Source organism: Sander lucioperca, chromosome 12, assembly GCF_008315115.2.
Source record: "Sander lucioperca isolate FBNREF2018 chromosome 12, SLUC_FBN_1.2, whole genome shotgun sequence".
In the NCBI taxonomy this organism is placed as follows: domain Eukaryota; kingdom Metazoa; phylum Chordata; class Actinopteri; order Perciformes; family Percidae; genus Sander; species Sander lucioperca.
In genome coordinates, this window is record NC_050184.1 from 25,139,073 (window position 1) to 25,152,978 (window position 13,906).

The window sequence follows — 13,906 nt, forward strand, 5'->3', positions numbered from 1 at the left end:
AGTCAACAATGGGGAGAGGGAGTGGTCACCAGGTGTGTTGATCCTATATGATGTGGACAGGGAAAGGATGAGTCAGGAGATAGTTTATATATTAAAAACAATATTAAATGTATGATAAAAAATACAATAGAATATGCTTGTATTTTCCCATATAGTTATTATAACAGTGGTTCACCAATAGGACGTTTTCAATGTGAGGCATTGAATGTCTGGGGAGTTCCACATGTTTTATGTTGTGCCCTAAAATGATGGCAGCTTAACACTTGGGGTTGCGCCCATGTTACATCTAAATTAGTACACCCATCCCATCATAAAAATGAAATATAGAGACATATAACATTTGGTGTATCTGATATCTACAGTATGGTGATTGTGCCTTTCACTATTTCTGCATGGTTTTTGTGATGTATTGATTTTTCCATCCCCAAAGTGGACGGTAGTCCACTGACAGGCAAGACCTATGCAAAAATCAACTGATGGGTTTTCCAGCATCCATTCAGAAAACACAGGTACACGCCAAAAAAACAACAACAATAAATACTCAGGTTAACACCTGAATCTTGTGTCATTATTTTCATGTGGGATTGAAGGAGGGAATAGAATTAAAGCAGAGAGCTTGTGATCTATTGTCAGTGGTGGAAGGTGGATCCTATAAAAAGTACCACAATATAAAAGTAAAAAAGTTGCATTCCAAATAGAACTTAAGTAGAAGTAAGGAAGTATTATCAGGACATTTTTATATCAACAAAAATACTCACTATGCAGCAGAATGGCCTGTGTCAGTGTCATAATACGTTTTATAATTATTACTGATGCATTAACATGGAAGCAGCATTATTTGGTTGTAGCTGGTCAAGTGAGCGCTAATTTTGGTTAATCTTAGTTTACATTGATGCAGATTTACCAGTGACCAGTTTATATATAATTTATATTCAGGGTTCAAAATTAACTTTTTGGTCCACCAGCCAAATGGCTAGTGAATGTTCACATTTTACCAGCCCCTCTATAGATTACCATTGCTTTTTTTGGCTAGTGAGTGAAGCAAATTTACCAGCCACTTGCATATTTTACCAGCATTTGGCTGGTAGATGGTGCTAATTCTGAACCCTGTTTATATTTATATAGTCTATATTTATATACAAACTGGTGTAAGTAACTCTTCAGCTGTTAAATAAATGCAGTGGAGTAATAAGTAGACCTAATATATGTTAAGTAAAGAAACAAAAAACATGGAGTGAATAAATGGTAGTAGTCAGTAAAGTGCAAGTATCTAACAATTGTACTTTATGTACACATATTTTGTTAGATTCACTGCCCACCTTGTAGATGACTGGAAAAGTAGGCGGAAGTTTACCGTATGCAAAAAGGGAAGAGGTGAACAGACGGGTGTGGTAAGTGTAAATAAAGCCTACTATGTGGAATGAATATGGACGGAGTGCTATCATGCACAACATGGACTTAAAGTGGCTTGAAAAAGGAATACATTAAAAGTAAGCAAACTATGAGAAAAGTAGATTGATTAGTGATTAGTTGTAAACAAGCAACAGAGAATAAGATCTATTTTTGCAGCAGAGTGCTCTCAACATTGTGTTGTGCTGAGACATATGTTGTTGAGTTCCCATGTAGTGTTACTGACTTTCTGTGGATTGAAGCAGGTAAAACAATATCCTGTTGAGGAATCAATATTAGTATTCTCCACTGTCAATTGAAACTGTAGATGATCTTCTGCTACTGAAAAGTGGAGGAACAAGAAAAGAAAAGGGAGGGACGGAAGGTTTGTAATTGGAGCAGGCTGTTCAGACCTGCTATGACCTGTCTATCCGCTTCACCAGTATTAAAATACTCAGTATAGAGACTTGGAGGGCCTGTGTCCTGGGAGAGTTTTCCCATTACACTGTCATACTGGACTGGAAATTGCTTGAAGCACCTGTGCTGGAGAAGAGGGGATTCAGCGGTGTAGTGGCTCTTCTGGTCCCAACGTCATTTACTATGAAGTAAGTCTCATATTGGTACAACAGGCATCACCCGCATATCCTATGTGAATATGTGTAATTTAAGAATATTTCCTCGTGAGTTATACATTTAAATCATTCCAGGTTGCTCGTGGTCTTTAGGTCACAGAAGGTGAAACATTTACTAAAATTCTAGTTGGCTATTTACCTAACAAGTCTTACCGGTTTTACTGAGCTGTAACATGAAGCTAACATTCTGCCGTGTGGCCGCGTGAATCAGGTCAGGAGCTCTTGTAGTCGTGGTGACGGAGAGCCTCCTCTCATCTCATCTCACCTGCCATGTTCAAAATCTCCAAATTAACACCGTCAGTGTTTGTTTTTATTTGACTGCACGCATTTTCCGACAACGGTAAGTAACATTAACTTCGCTTTGAGCTCTTTGTAACCGCACGTTTGTGCGGAATTAACAGAAATATGTGTTAGCTAGCTTGTGACAGCGGTAAACCGGTGAACAGACAGCACAAGTAACGTTAGTATAACTGCTAGCGCTTCGGGGTTTATCTCTGTGTTTGTGTTTTAAACGGTAATAATGCTGTTGTTTTAAAATATAATGTCAATGTGAATGTAGTTGACCGCTTTTCGGCATCATAGATAAACGGATGCAAACATATTGTCACATGTCAGTATTTGCGGTAACGTTAGGCTAACGTTATGTTTACCTAGTGGAATGGCCATGTAAATAAAAGGACACATCCTCAAGACAGACAAATGCTTCTCTAAGGAAATTCCTTGCTGAAATCCAGTTGACCTAACGTTACATTGTTTATCTTCTGCAGGTGGCAGCCTACATGACTGGAAAAGTGCATCATCATCGGAGCTAACGTTAAACACCCGTGTCTTGGCCTATCAAAAATATTCCCTTAAGAAGTAAAAACTGCAGAGATCTTGTAGTAAGGGTTGTTATATCATATAAGAAAAACTACATATCCCTGTAGGGGGGTTGGGATATACTTGGATATTAATAATCCCATCAAGTACTGTAGATGCAGTAATTCCTTAGCACCACAGCAACAGTGGTCCATAAAGGCATATTACAGGGATTTTTCATCTGGATGACAGTAGCAGGTGTGTGACTAATTATCCCAGACAAGAAACACGTGTGACTGGAAATATGGATATCCTGCCCTAACTCCCTCACATCCTAAGATAAAGATAGGTTAACTGCAGGATAAACAGTAGTCATGCACAGCCCTGCTCCTGAAATTGTGGCAGGGTACCCAAGTGGATGTGTGGCAGATAAAGATGCCAATCCGGAGACAATCCTGGGGAGTGCCTACTCTCCGGTGGACTACATGAGCATCACCAGCTTCCCCAGGCTGCCAGAGGACGACGGACTGTCTGCAGAACACACCGTAAGATCACGCAAAGATGATGACAACGTCCTGAGTGAGCAAGATACAGGTGAGTCAGCCAGGTCAGACAATTACTACAAAATCTACCTTCCACAGACATAGTTGAGTGTGTTTAGGTCTTTGGATTTGGATTCATAGAGCAGCATTGTTTCTCAGTCAAATCTCCGGAGTTGTTTGCACTCCTCATTAGTCACAAATTATTTCTAAAGATTGGAGTTGAACTAGGGCTGCAACTAATAATTATTTTTAATCTCAAATAATTGCCCAATTATTTTCTTAATTAAAGGGATACTTTGATTTTCAACCAGCCTTGTATCATAACAATGTGGGTAGTATGTGTAAATTAACTATGGTAAACCTTCCTCCATCTTGCCAGCGCCCAGATCTCTGTCCTCATCTCCCAGCTCAAATCGCATAGACAGCCCATTTTTATGAAAAGATCCTCTTTCCAGCTTTAAAATACTTCTTCTAATTGTTTGGAATTCTAAATGATTGATCGATTATCAAAATGGTTACATATTTGAACTACAAAGGTGCCAAATGGATTCCATGCATGCAGAATCCAGAAATGTTTTTTTTTTTTTTTCAATCCTCCAGTAAGCATGGCTACTTCAAACTGACACATTTTTTTTTAATGAAGTTTGTTGTGAGAGAACAGAGCATATTGCTCTTTGCTGTTCAATCTAAGCCTTTTGGTTGTTGTTATTGTTGTTGTTGTTGTTGTTGTATGTCGCAGACCCAGATGTGTTTCTGAAGACAGCTCGCCTCCAGCGTCTCCCCTCCTCTGCTTCGGACCTGGCTAGCCATGATATTGCATCCCTGCGGGAGACCACCAGAGACCCCTTTACAGAGGACTGTGCCTGTCAGCGAGATGGACTGACAGTCATCATCACAGCTTGTCTCACCTTTGCCACAGGAGTCACTGTAGCTCTCATCATGCAGATCTACTTTGGAGACCCACAGGTTGGGGTTGCATATGTGTTACCTGAGTTGTACTTGTGTAACCATGTTGCAATAGTGTTGCGTTTCTCAAATAACTACAGATGATTATGGGATTATGAGTAATTCTACATGCTTCTTTCACTTCCCTCCCACACAAGCCCAAGTCAGTTTAAAGGCTTATAGACAATATCTAAATTCCTGCTTTGTTCTCCTGTTTCTTGTTAAGATCTTTAACCAAGGGGCAGTGGTGACAGATGTGGCCCAGTGTACATCTCTTGGCTTTGACATTCTAGAGAAACAGGGCTCCAGTGTTGATGCTGCCATCACTGCTGCCCTTTGTTTGGGAATTGTCCACCCTCACACTTCTGGTATTGGAGGGTAAGATTCTCTTCTGAACAGGACTACCTCTGAGGTTCTTAAACAGGGTTGAATATGGAGCTTTTAAATCATTTGATGCTCTTTTGATGTTTAGTGGTGGAGTTATGTTGGTGCATGACATCCGTAAGAACGAGACGAGGGTCATTGACTTCAGAGAGACGGCACCATCTGCCATCCACGAGGAGATGCTGCAGACAAACCTTGATCTAAATGTAAGGCGTTTTTTTCTGGTGTATCCATTTTCTAACAGTAAGATGTTATAGATGAGGACAGAAGACACTCTTTTTGATATTGTTTAGTACTGGGGTTAATGTGTGCACCCTGTTCTTGCTGTTGCATTTCAGCCCGGCCTGCTGGTGGGAGTACCAGGCATGCTCAGTGGGATGCATCAGGCACACCAGTTGTATGGCAGGTAAGGTAACTATAATAACTACTTTGATGTAATACTATGTTTGTTTGTTCAGTCTTTCTCCATGCCACACCATACAATCATATTCCTCATGCTGGTTTCTGAATTTTCTACTTTCCTTCCTTTGACATTATTTGTGGCACTCGTGGTTTTCAAATGCCACTTATAAATATAACTTAATCTATTATTTTCCTCCAATTTTTACTTATTATAATAGCAAAAGCTTATTTTTACATCTGCTCGGAGAGCTAAAGGAGTGAGATCTTATAGTGAAAGAAAGAGAAAGAGCTGTTTTAAAAGAAAAGACATTGTTTTTAGCAAGAGTGTTGGGCTGCAATTACTCTGATGTTTGCTGTGTAATTATCATTGTCCTGACGCCTCAGCTGGCAAGAGGATGATGTTACAGAGCTAACTAACTTGCACTGCAAGTGTTATACTAAAATATTGTGGATTATTATTTTGGCACAAAAAGCTCTTTGATTTTTGAGTTCAGAGTGTGTGTATGTATATATATATATATATATATATATATATATATATATATATATACACACACACACACACACACACACACACACACACACACACACACACACACACATATATATATATTTGATGAGTTCAGAGTATATATATATGTATGTGTGTGTGTGTATATGTGTGTGTGTATATATATATATATATATATATATATATATATGTATATATATATATATATATGTGTGTGTGTGTGTATATGTGTGTGTATATATGTGAGTGTTAAACATTTCTAAACTAAGCCAATCTTTCATGACTTTTGAACTCTCCAGAATGCCGTGGAAGGATGTGGTTACCATGGCAGCAGAAGTGGCTAGAAATGGATTTAATGTTACTCATGACCTAGGTAGGTATAGTGTAATGTTGTACAAATCACTGGGTATAGTCCCTGCCACTAATGACACTGCTATTAAAAGACACCAACATTATCCCCCGGCCCCAGTGTTGTTCTCGTGTCTTGAACAACACTGGGTGAAGTCATATAAATATTAGGTGTGAGCTCATCTTCCTTTCCTCCTTTCTCTCTCCCTAGCTGAAGCTCTGGCTAAAGTTAAGGACCAAAACATGTCGGCTGCATTTCGGGATTTGTTCCTTCCCAACGGCCAGGCTCCCCTCTCCGGGATGTTTACCAGACGTCTTGATTTAGCAGCCATCTTGGATGCTGTTGCAGTTAATGGGATATCGGAGTTCTACAGTGGAAACCTGACGCAGGAAATGGCAGCAGCAGTAAGGAAGAATGTTTTTTTTTTTTTTTTTTCCCCTGTCTCCAACTCTGGTTATATGACTATGATTATATAAGTATTCATACATTTTGCATAGATCCATGCATAGATTTTAGTCCCTTTCACTTCTGCTTTTTACATTTTGGCTACGGTGAGGGAATGATTCAGTATTGTTGTAATGTGACAAAAATAATGATGTCAGTTAATTATGACCCATAATTCTGTGGTCTAAAGGAAAGATTTAAAGATGGTAGTTATTAGTTACACACATTCATCTAACAAAACAAATTGTAGTTAACATGCAGTTCAACACAAACCCAATCAGTTTATTTAATCATTAGTTCTTTGCATTGCACTAAGAAGATCTTTAATTTGTTTAAAAAGTAAATACATGTTTTTAAATTTGACTGAATGAGACAATTATATTGTCAATCGCAATTATTTCTGAGACAATTAATTGTAAAGTAAAATTTGGAATTGTTACGGCTCTATAGCTAACCACAAACACCAGAGGTCAAACCAACTCACATTTTCATTTATTTTCACTAGGCATTATTTGTCTATGAATACATTTGTGAGTTTAGTAGGTAAACCTGTAGAATATAATCAAGTATCCATTAAGGGTCAGATGACTGAAATGTTTTTGACAATAAAATTAGAGATTACTCATCAATGTACAATTTTAACTCATTGTGCATTTTTAATAGGTACAAGCAAGAGGTGGGGTGCTCACAGAGGATGATTTTGGAAACTACAGCACCGTCTTACAGCAGCCAGCAGAGATCATTTATCAAGGTAAATATATGTTGTACTATTTACTTTAGAGATGTTTGAGGAAGACTCTGAAAACTGTTAAGTGGGTGGGGCTAAACTCTTCTAAACTTCCACCTACTCCCACAATACAGTTTTCATTCTTTATACATCTTTTTTTTTTAATCAAATGTATAAAAAATTGTATTTCATGTTAAAGTATGGGGGAAGCTTCTCTATCTCCTCATATGTCAAAGCAGACAGACACACACATACACACACACACTCCTAGGACATAGCAATGCTTATAGGGTTTAGACATCAGCTGATGGTTTACCCTTGTAACTACTAACTAAGACACTTAAATGACACTCAACTCCTTCTCTGTACACTTAAACGTGACCTATTATGTACTGTTTTCAGATCCATACTTGTATTTTGTGATTCTACTAGAACATGTTTACATGCTTTAATGTTCAAAAATATACTGCCCATGGCTGCTGCACCTGTATCCACCCTCTGTATGAGAGGCTCTGTTGGAGCGCATGTCTCTTTAAGCCCCCCTTCCGAAAAAGCCCAGTCTGCTCTGATTAGTCAGCGTGTTTTTTCGCATCCCAGAGTCTCCTAGAATCTCAGCTGTTGTTGCAGCTGGAGACTGACTGCAACGGTGTATATAGCAGGGCTTTGTAGCGTGAAGAATCACCAATAAAGGCTTTTTTCTTTATCCCCTACCTGCAATTTTAACTCGTCATACTCCGTTAGCTGCTCCATACAAAGTTGTTTATCGGTGTTTTAAGCCCCCAACGGCAGCGCTGCCTGGAAGGCACTAGGATTAGGCAATGGTTAAGGTTAGGGTTAGGTGCCTTGAAGTCAACGGTCGCAGTGCTGCCTGGAAGGATATATATATATATCTATATATATATATATATATATATATATATATATATATATATATATATCTATATATATATATATAGACACACACACACACACAGAGTCACCCTATATATTTGCTGTATAATTAAATGTTCTTATTCCTCACATTGTTCCATTTGTCCCATCTGTTATATATTGGATATATTATCGGTTTCATTCTTTATGCTATTTTATTTTGCCTGTGCAATTAGTCCATATCTCAATAGGAATTGTCAAAATGTTTAATCTTAATAATGTGTTGGTGTTTCTGAAGGACACCATGTGATGACGGCCCCGGCCCCACATGCAGGTGTTGCCTTGATCACTGCTCTAAACATCCTGGAAGGCTACAACATCACCAGTCAGGTGCCCAGGAACAACACCTTCCACTGGATTGCAGAGGTAGTATACTAACTGCCCTTATACAGCATAAAGAGTGTGCAAAGTGCAGTAATTTGTATGAATTTGACTCTATTCATTTTGCGTTACTCCTCCAGGCTGTAAAGATAGCTCTTGCCCTCGCTAGTAGACTGGGAGACCCCATGTATGAACCTTCTGTCTCAGAGATTGTCGCCAAGATGCTGAGGTAGGTATCCCCATATCATCTTTAAAAAATGTAGTGTGTATGTCCGTTGTCCACCCTAATTCAAAAAGGCATTTTCATTGAACCCTGCCCTTTGTTGTTCCCATCTCCAAGTAAATCACAGGCTTCCCTACTCCGCCAGATGATCAGCGACTCTCAGGCCTTCCCTGTCAGCCATTACGCTCCATCATTTACCTTGGAGACGGGTGCAGCAGCTTCCCAAGTCGTGGTCATGGGCCCGGACGACCACATTGTGTCAATCATGAGGTACATCATACTTTAATTGAACTGCTAATGCACGTTGCTGAAACAAATCCCAGTGACAGTTAAGAGAGGGTTGATATCACTAGGAAAGTAAACTAAGAGCTTCTTACTTGTGGCTGTTTTAGCTCTCTGAACAAACCATTTGGCAGCGGGATCGTGATTCCTTCAGGAATCCTCTTGAATAGCCAGATCCTGGACTTCTCCTGGCCTAATAAAACACAGGGCTCATCACCTAACCCAGTAATTGTGCATTCTCTCTTCTTTTTTATTTGATTGCAGTATTAAATGTTTTCATATTGAAATATTTTTTCTGTAGCTGCTCTCATTCCTCATGGTTTTTGTGTTCTTTTGCTGTAGCTTAACAGCGTCCAGCCTGGGAAGAGGCCCATGTCCTTCCTGATGCCCACAGCAGTGAGGCCTGCTGTGGGGTTATGTGGCACATATGTGGCCGTTGGATCTTCCAATGGAGAGAAAGCTCTCAGTGGCATCACACAGGTTATTTAATTACTGGAAGAATTCATTAAATGAATGATTGATTGTTAGATTTTTTTTATCAGTGTGAAGCTATATCTTTCTATGTTATTCTATACTGTATATCTAATTCTTTTATCCGATCCTTCACAGGTGCTGATGAATGTTCTGTCTTCGCGTAAAAATATGAGTGACAGCTTAGCATACGGAAGACTCCACCCGCAGCTGCAGCCCAACACTCTCCTGGTGGACTGTGAGTTTTTCCTACTGATCCATCTATAATGTAGTTTGGTCCAAATATAAGTCCCTTCTAGTCTGGCTATCACCAGACCAAACTCAGTCTTTTAAGACAGTCCCGAGATTAGTCTGGGGAGTCTGCTCGGTATTTTCTACTGCACAAGAGGCGTGATCAACGGGCATAGTTCAAATGACTCTGTACGCAATTGGATAGTCCTTCAACCAATCAGAGGGACGTGACAGGGCGACGTAGCAGCAACAGCGACATCAACGGGTTGCTGCGCTTCGGTGGCCGCTATGTTGAATGTAAACAAGAAGCTGCTTGGTCGCGTCTCTATCGTCATCGTGTTAAACCCGCCAATAGCGCGCCAGGTGGATAAGCCAGTTTGTGATTGGTCCCCGCAAAATTGTAATGGAAGCAGGATAGATAAACATACAGGTTTCCAGCCTGAGCTGCAGGGCGAAATCAAATCTCCGGCAGATCTGGCTGGGTTTACCCAATCTAAGTCCCTTCTGAAGCTATGATGGTAGTGTTTTGGGCAGATTGGTTTTTTGACTTTATTTTAAATTTAAATTGTCATTTCCTGCTATTAACATGCAATATGCAACAGTATATGCCATCTAGTTAAAGAACAATCCAATTAGAGCTGCAAAGATGACTCGATTAATGGATTAGTTGCCAACTATTAAATTAATCGGTAACTATTTTGATAATCGATTAATCTGTTTCAGTAGTTTTTTTATGAAAAAAAATCTTTGATTTCTGCTTCTTAAATGTAAATATTTTCTATTTTTTTCACTCCTCTATGACTGTAAACTGATTGCAGGTTTTCACCATTTTCTGACATTTTATAGACCAATCGATTAATCGAGAAAATAATCAACAGATTAACGACAATGAAAATAATCGTTAGTTGCATCCCTAAATCCAATAGTGCCCTTGTACCAGTATGTACATTGTCATCAGATCACATTTATGAGATGAGTAGCTGGGAAGGCAGCAGGTACCTTTTTTATTGTCATCAAAAACAAAGGTGGCAGGTGTAGGGTTTCCATGGCAGAGTAAAATACCTTCTTGAAATCACATTTCTTGCTCGCTCTATGAGTGAGATATATCAATTTCTGGTACATGATCATAGTACAGATCAGGTTGTTTTGGATCTGGGTGAGATCTAAATATAATCTGAACATGGTACTTGGTAAAAGGCTACTGGGTGTATGTTTGGTTTTAAACATAATATACTACAGTCATGTGAAAAAATTAGGACACCCATGCTAAAGTTGACTAAAAAGAGGAATAAAAAAAATCATCTTTTGGGAATTGATCTTAATGCCTTAATTAAAAAAAATGAGGAAAAATCCAATCTTTAAGGACACCAATTTTATTTGTGAATGAATAATATATCATAAATAAAAGAATGTTCTTCCTTTAAAATACAGGGGGCATAAGTAAGTACACCCCTATGTTAAATTCCCATAGAGCCAGGCAGATTTTTATTTTTAAAGGCCAGTTATTTCATGGATCCAGGATACTATGCATCCTGATAAAGTTCCCTTGGCCTTTGGTATTAAAATAGCCCCACATCACCACATACCCTTCACCATACCTAGAGATTGGCATGGGGTACTTTCCATAAAATCATCTCTCAATGCAAATCAAACCAGCTATTAGGCTAACTGAAATAAAACCATGCCAATCTCTAGGTATGGTGAACGGTATGTGATGATGTGGGGCTATTTTTATTCCAAAGGCCAAGGGAACTTTATCAGGATGCATAGTATCCTGGATCCATGAAATAACTGGCCTTTAAAAATAAAAATCTGCCTGCCTCTATGGGAATTTAACATAGGGGTGTACTTACTTATTCCCCCTTTATTTTAAGGAAGAACATTTATTTATTTACGATACATTATTCATTCACAAAGAAAATTGGTGTCCTTAAAGATTGGATTTTTCCTCATTTTTTTTAATTAAGGCATTAAGATCAATTTCCAAAAGATGATTTTTTTATTCCTCTTTTTAGTCAACTTTAGCATGGGTGTCCTAATTTTTTCACATGACTGTATGACCTGCATGCGTGAAAACCCTCATAGACATACAATCCGAACACACTGGGATTGCTTCACCTGTTGTGTGAACTCACTCCGAGTGTTATTTTCCGTTAGCAGATGAATCAGTTTGACATTTATTCCTCATTGTCCATTCTTCCCGCTAGCCTCAGATCATCCTCCTCTTTTCTCTCCTACAGCTAAGTTTCTAGACGAAGATGTGGAGCTGCTGCAGGCCAAAGGTCACAAGGTGGAGAGGAGAGATGTTCTCTCAATGGTGGAGGGCACCCGGAGAACCAATGACCTCATCATAGGGGTGAAAGACCCCCGTAGCGCTGATGCCTCCGCTCTCACCATATCCAACATGCCCTAGTGTACCCCCTTGCCCCCTACTCACACATAATTAAGAAAGGATAAAAGTAACACTGTATGATTGATGGTTAGTGAGGGAGTAAGGAGGCTGCTCAACACCTAATACACTAAACATAAGTTAATGGCAAAGTATGGTTGTTTGACAGAAAACAACAGTCAACAAAAATACATGCAGCTTTGTCTGAGATGACCTTGTAGGAATCTTGATATGATGCAATAGATTTTTTTAGCTGACGCACAGAAGACTACAAAGGATCACCATCTCACATACCGATGTTGGTATGCCCTTTCTCACAGCCTCAAGTAACGTTCAGTTGCAGTGTACATAGTGTTCCAAATGTATGTCCATCACTTAATGACATCAGTCGAAGTCTGCAGCCAGCCTATATTACGCAGAGCAGGGTCTGGTTCATCCAGGTCCACTTAAAGGGAGCAATATACTCACGAGGTTTAGAGTGGATTTACTTAGTTAACATTAGAGAAAGAACGTAGAAAAGTGTAATGGCCTTGTGAAGCTATTTTCACAATGTTGAGTGACAGCTCGTTTTTGGCCTGTGAGGTACTGATCAGGACATTCAAGAGTGTTGCACTCTGAATTTAGGATCAGGAATCTAATGATGAACAAAATGATTCTTTGCAAGAATGGGCAGACATGAGAAAAAGTAATGATGCCACACCATGAAGTCACCATTCGCAACACGTGCATGGTCCTCCACCTTTCTGCTTTTCAACTCTTCCACTGCATTTCACCATCATTTGAAATAACGCATACGATCATGTGTTCTTAAACTAGAAAATTACAACCCTGCTCTTTATATGGTGTGTGTAACTGTGGTGTTGTTTGGTACAGCTGCTGGAGTTTTAACTGTTACGAACAAGCAATGGCTCCTTGGGACCGTGTTCAGACTAACACATTATTAACACAAAATAAGTCATTCAGAACTATCCATTGATTTCCTTATACAAGAGGATTTGCTTCAGTTTCACAGGTGTTAAATATTGCTAATGATAGAATATGTATATTTAAAGATATAATTTATGAAATTTTAGTTGTCGCATGATTTTGTTCTCATTTAAGATTATTTTATTTAGAACAGGGATACTTGTTTTTAGAATGGGAATAATATAATTATTTACAGATGGATTGAATGTAATCTGTCTATTTTTATATGAATATTTGTTGGGCTGTATATATTATTTCTACTGTTGTAACTCAATGCCTTCAATCAGCTCATTTTAGAAAAGGCTGTTGTAAGGGTGTTTATTTTTGTGTACTTGTGTAATTATTTTAGGTAGCATATTTGAAGTAAGAACGAACAGCTTTTCTAAAGCATTGCATTCTAAAAGTGGTTCAGTTGAATTCAGAATGCCACGTGCTGACTGACCAAACGAGCCCTTAACCTTATTGTCTTTGTTGTTGTTGGGCACTAGTGCAATATGACTGTTGATGCTTGTTTCCTGTACTGTAGAATAACATGCATTCAGGCACGCATTTGCACAAAACCTGAACCTGTTTGATTTCGTCCATGCGCATTGGTGTCAGATTTTAATTAAAATCAGCATTGTCCAAATCCAAGAAATAAAATGTTTGCACACATCCTAACATTGAACACTGGGCTTTTAAAATTGTGCAGATGTTTGTGTATTTTATTTTCTTTTTACAAATTTCACACAACCTATTTATTACCTGTTATTAATGAACGCCAGTGTCCGATGAATGTGTAGACCAATCAAGATTCTGCTGCATACACTTATATAGAGGCATTCTAACAATTAAGTGTGTATTTTATTTGGATCCATCCATAAACATCCACTGTTTACAGTCCTCATAAAGGTGTTTGTTTACATGTGTGTATGTACGTATGTATGTGTATGTATGCATGTGTATATGTACACTTTTTATACATACAAAC

At 38.7% G+C, this 13,906-nt stretch overlaps 1 protein-coding gene across 3 annotated transcripts; it reads left to right on the forward strand.

The window, feature by feature from the left end:
* The first annotated feature begins 1,738 nt into the window (after positions 1-1,738).
* Positions 1,739-13,619, forward strand: LOC116062053 (glutathione hydrolase 7). Of its 3 annotated transcripts, none has more exons than XM_031316529.2 (16): positions 1,739-1,994; positions 2,789-3,413; positions 4,101-4,327; positions 4,533-4,684; positions 4,779-4,896; positions 5,029-5,096; positions 5,903-5,976; positions 6,163-6,356; positions 7,060-7,147; positions 8,292-8,419; positions 8,515-8,603; positions 8,715-8,867; positions 8,990-9,104; positions 9,222-9,359; positions 9,489-9,588; positions 11,822-13,619. In XM_031316529.2, exons 2-16 carry the CDS (start codon positions 3,194-3,196, stop codon positions 11,992-11,994), a joined length of 2,037 nt encoding a protein of 678 aa, XP_031172389.1. In that variant the 5' UTR covers positions 1,739-1,994; positions 2,789-3,193; the 3' UTR covers positions 11,995-13,619. The 3 variants fall into 3 exon arrangements, with proteins under 3 accessions (XP_031172389.1, XP_031172388.1, XP_031172390.1); XM_031316528.2 differs by lacking the exon at positions 1,739-1,994 and adding an exon at positions 2,165-2,361; XM_031316530.2 differs by lacking the exon at positions 1,739-1,994 and adding an exon at positions 2,516-2,535.
* The last annotated feature ends 287 nt before the right edge of the window (positions 13,620-13,906 follow it).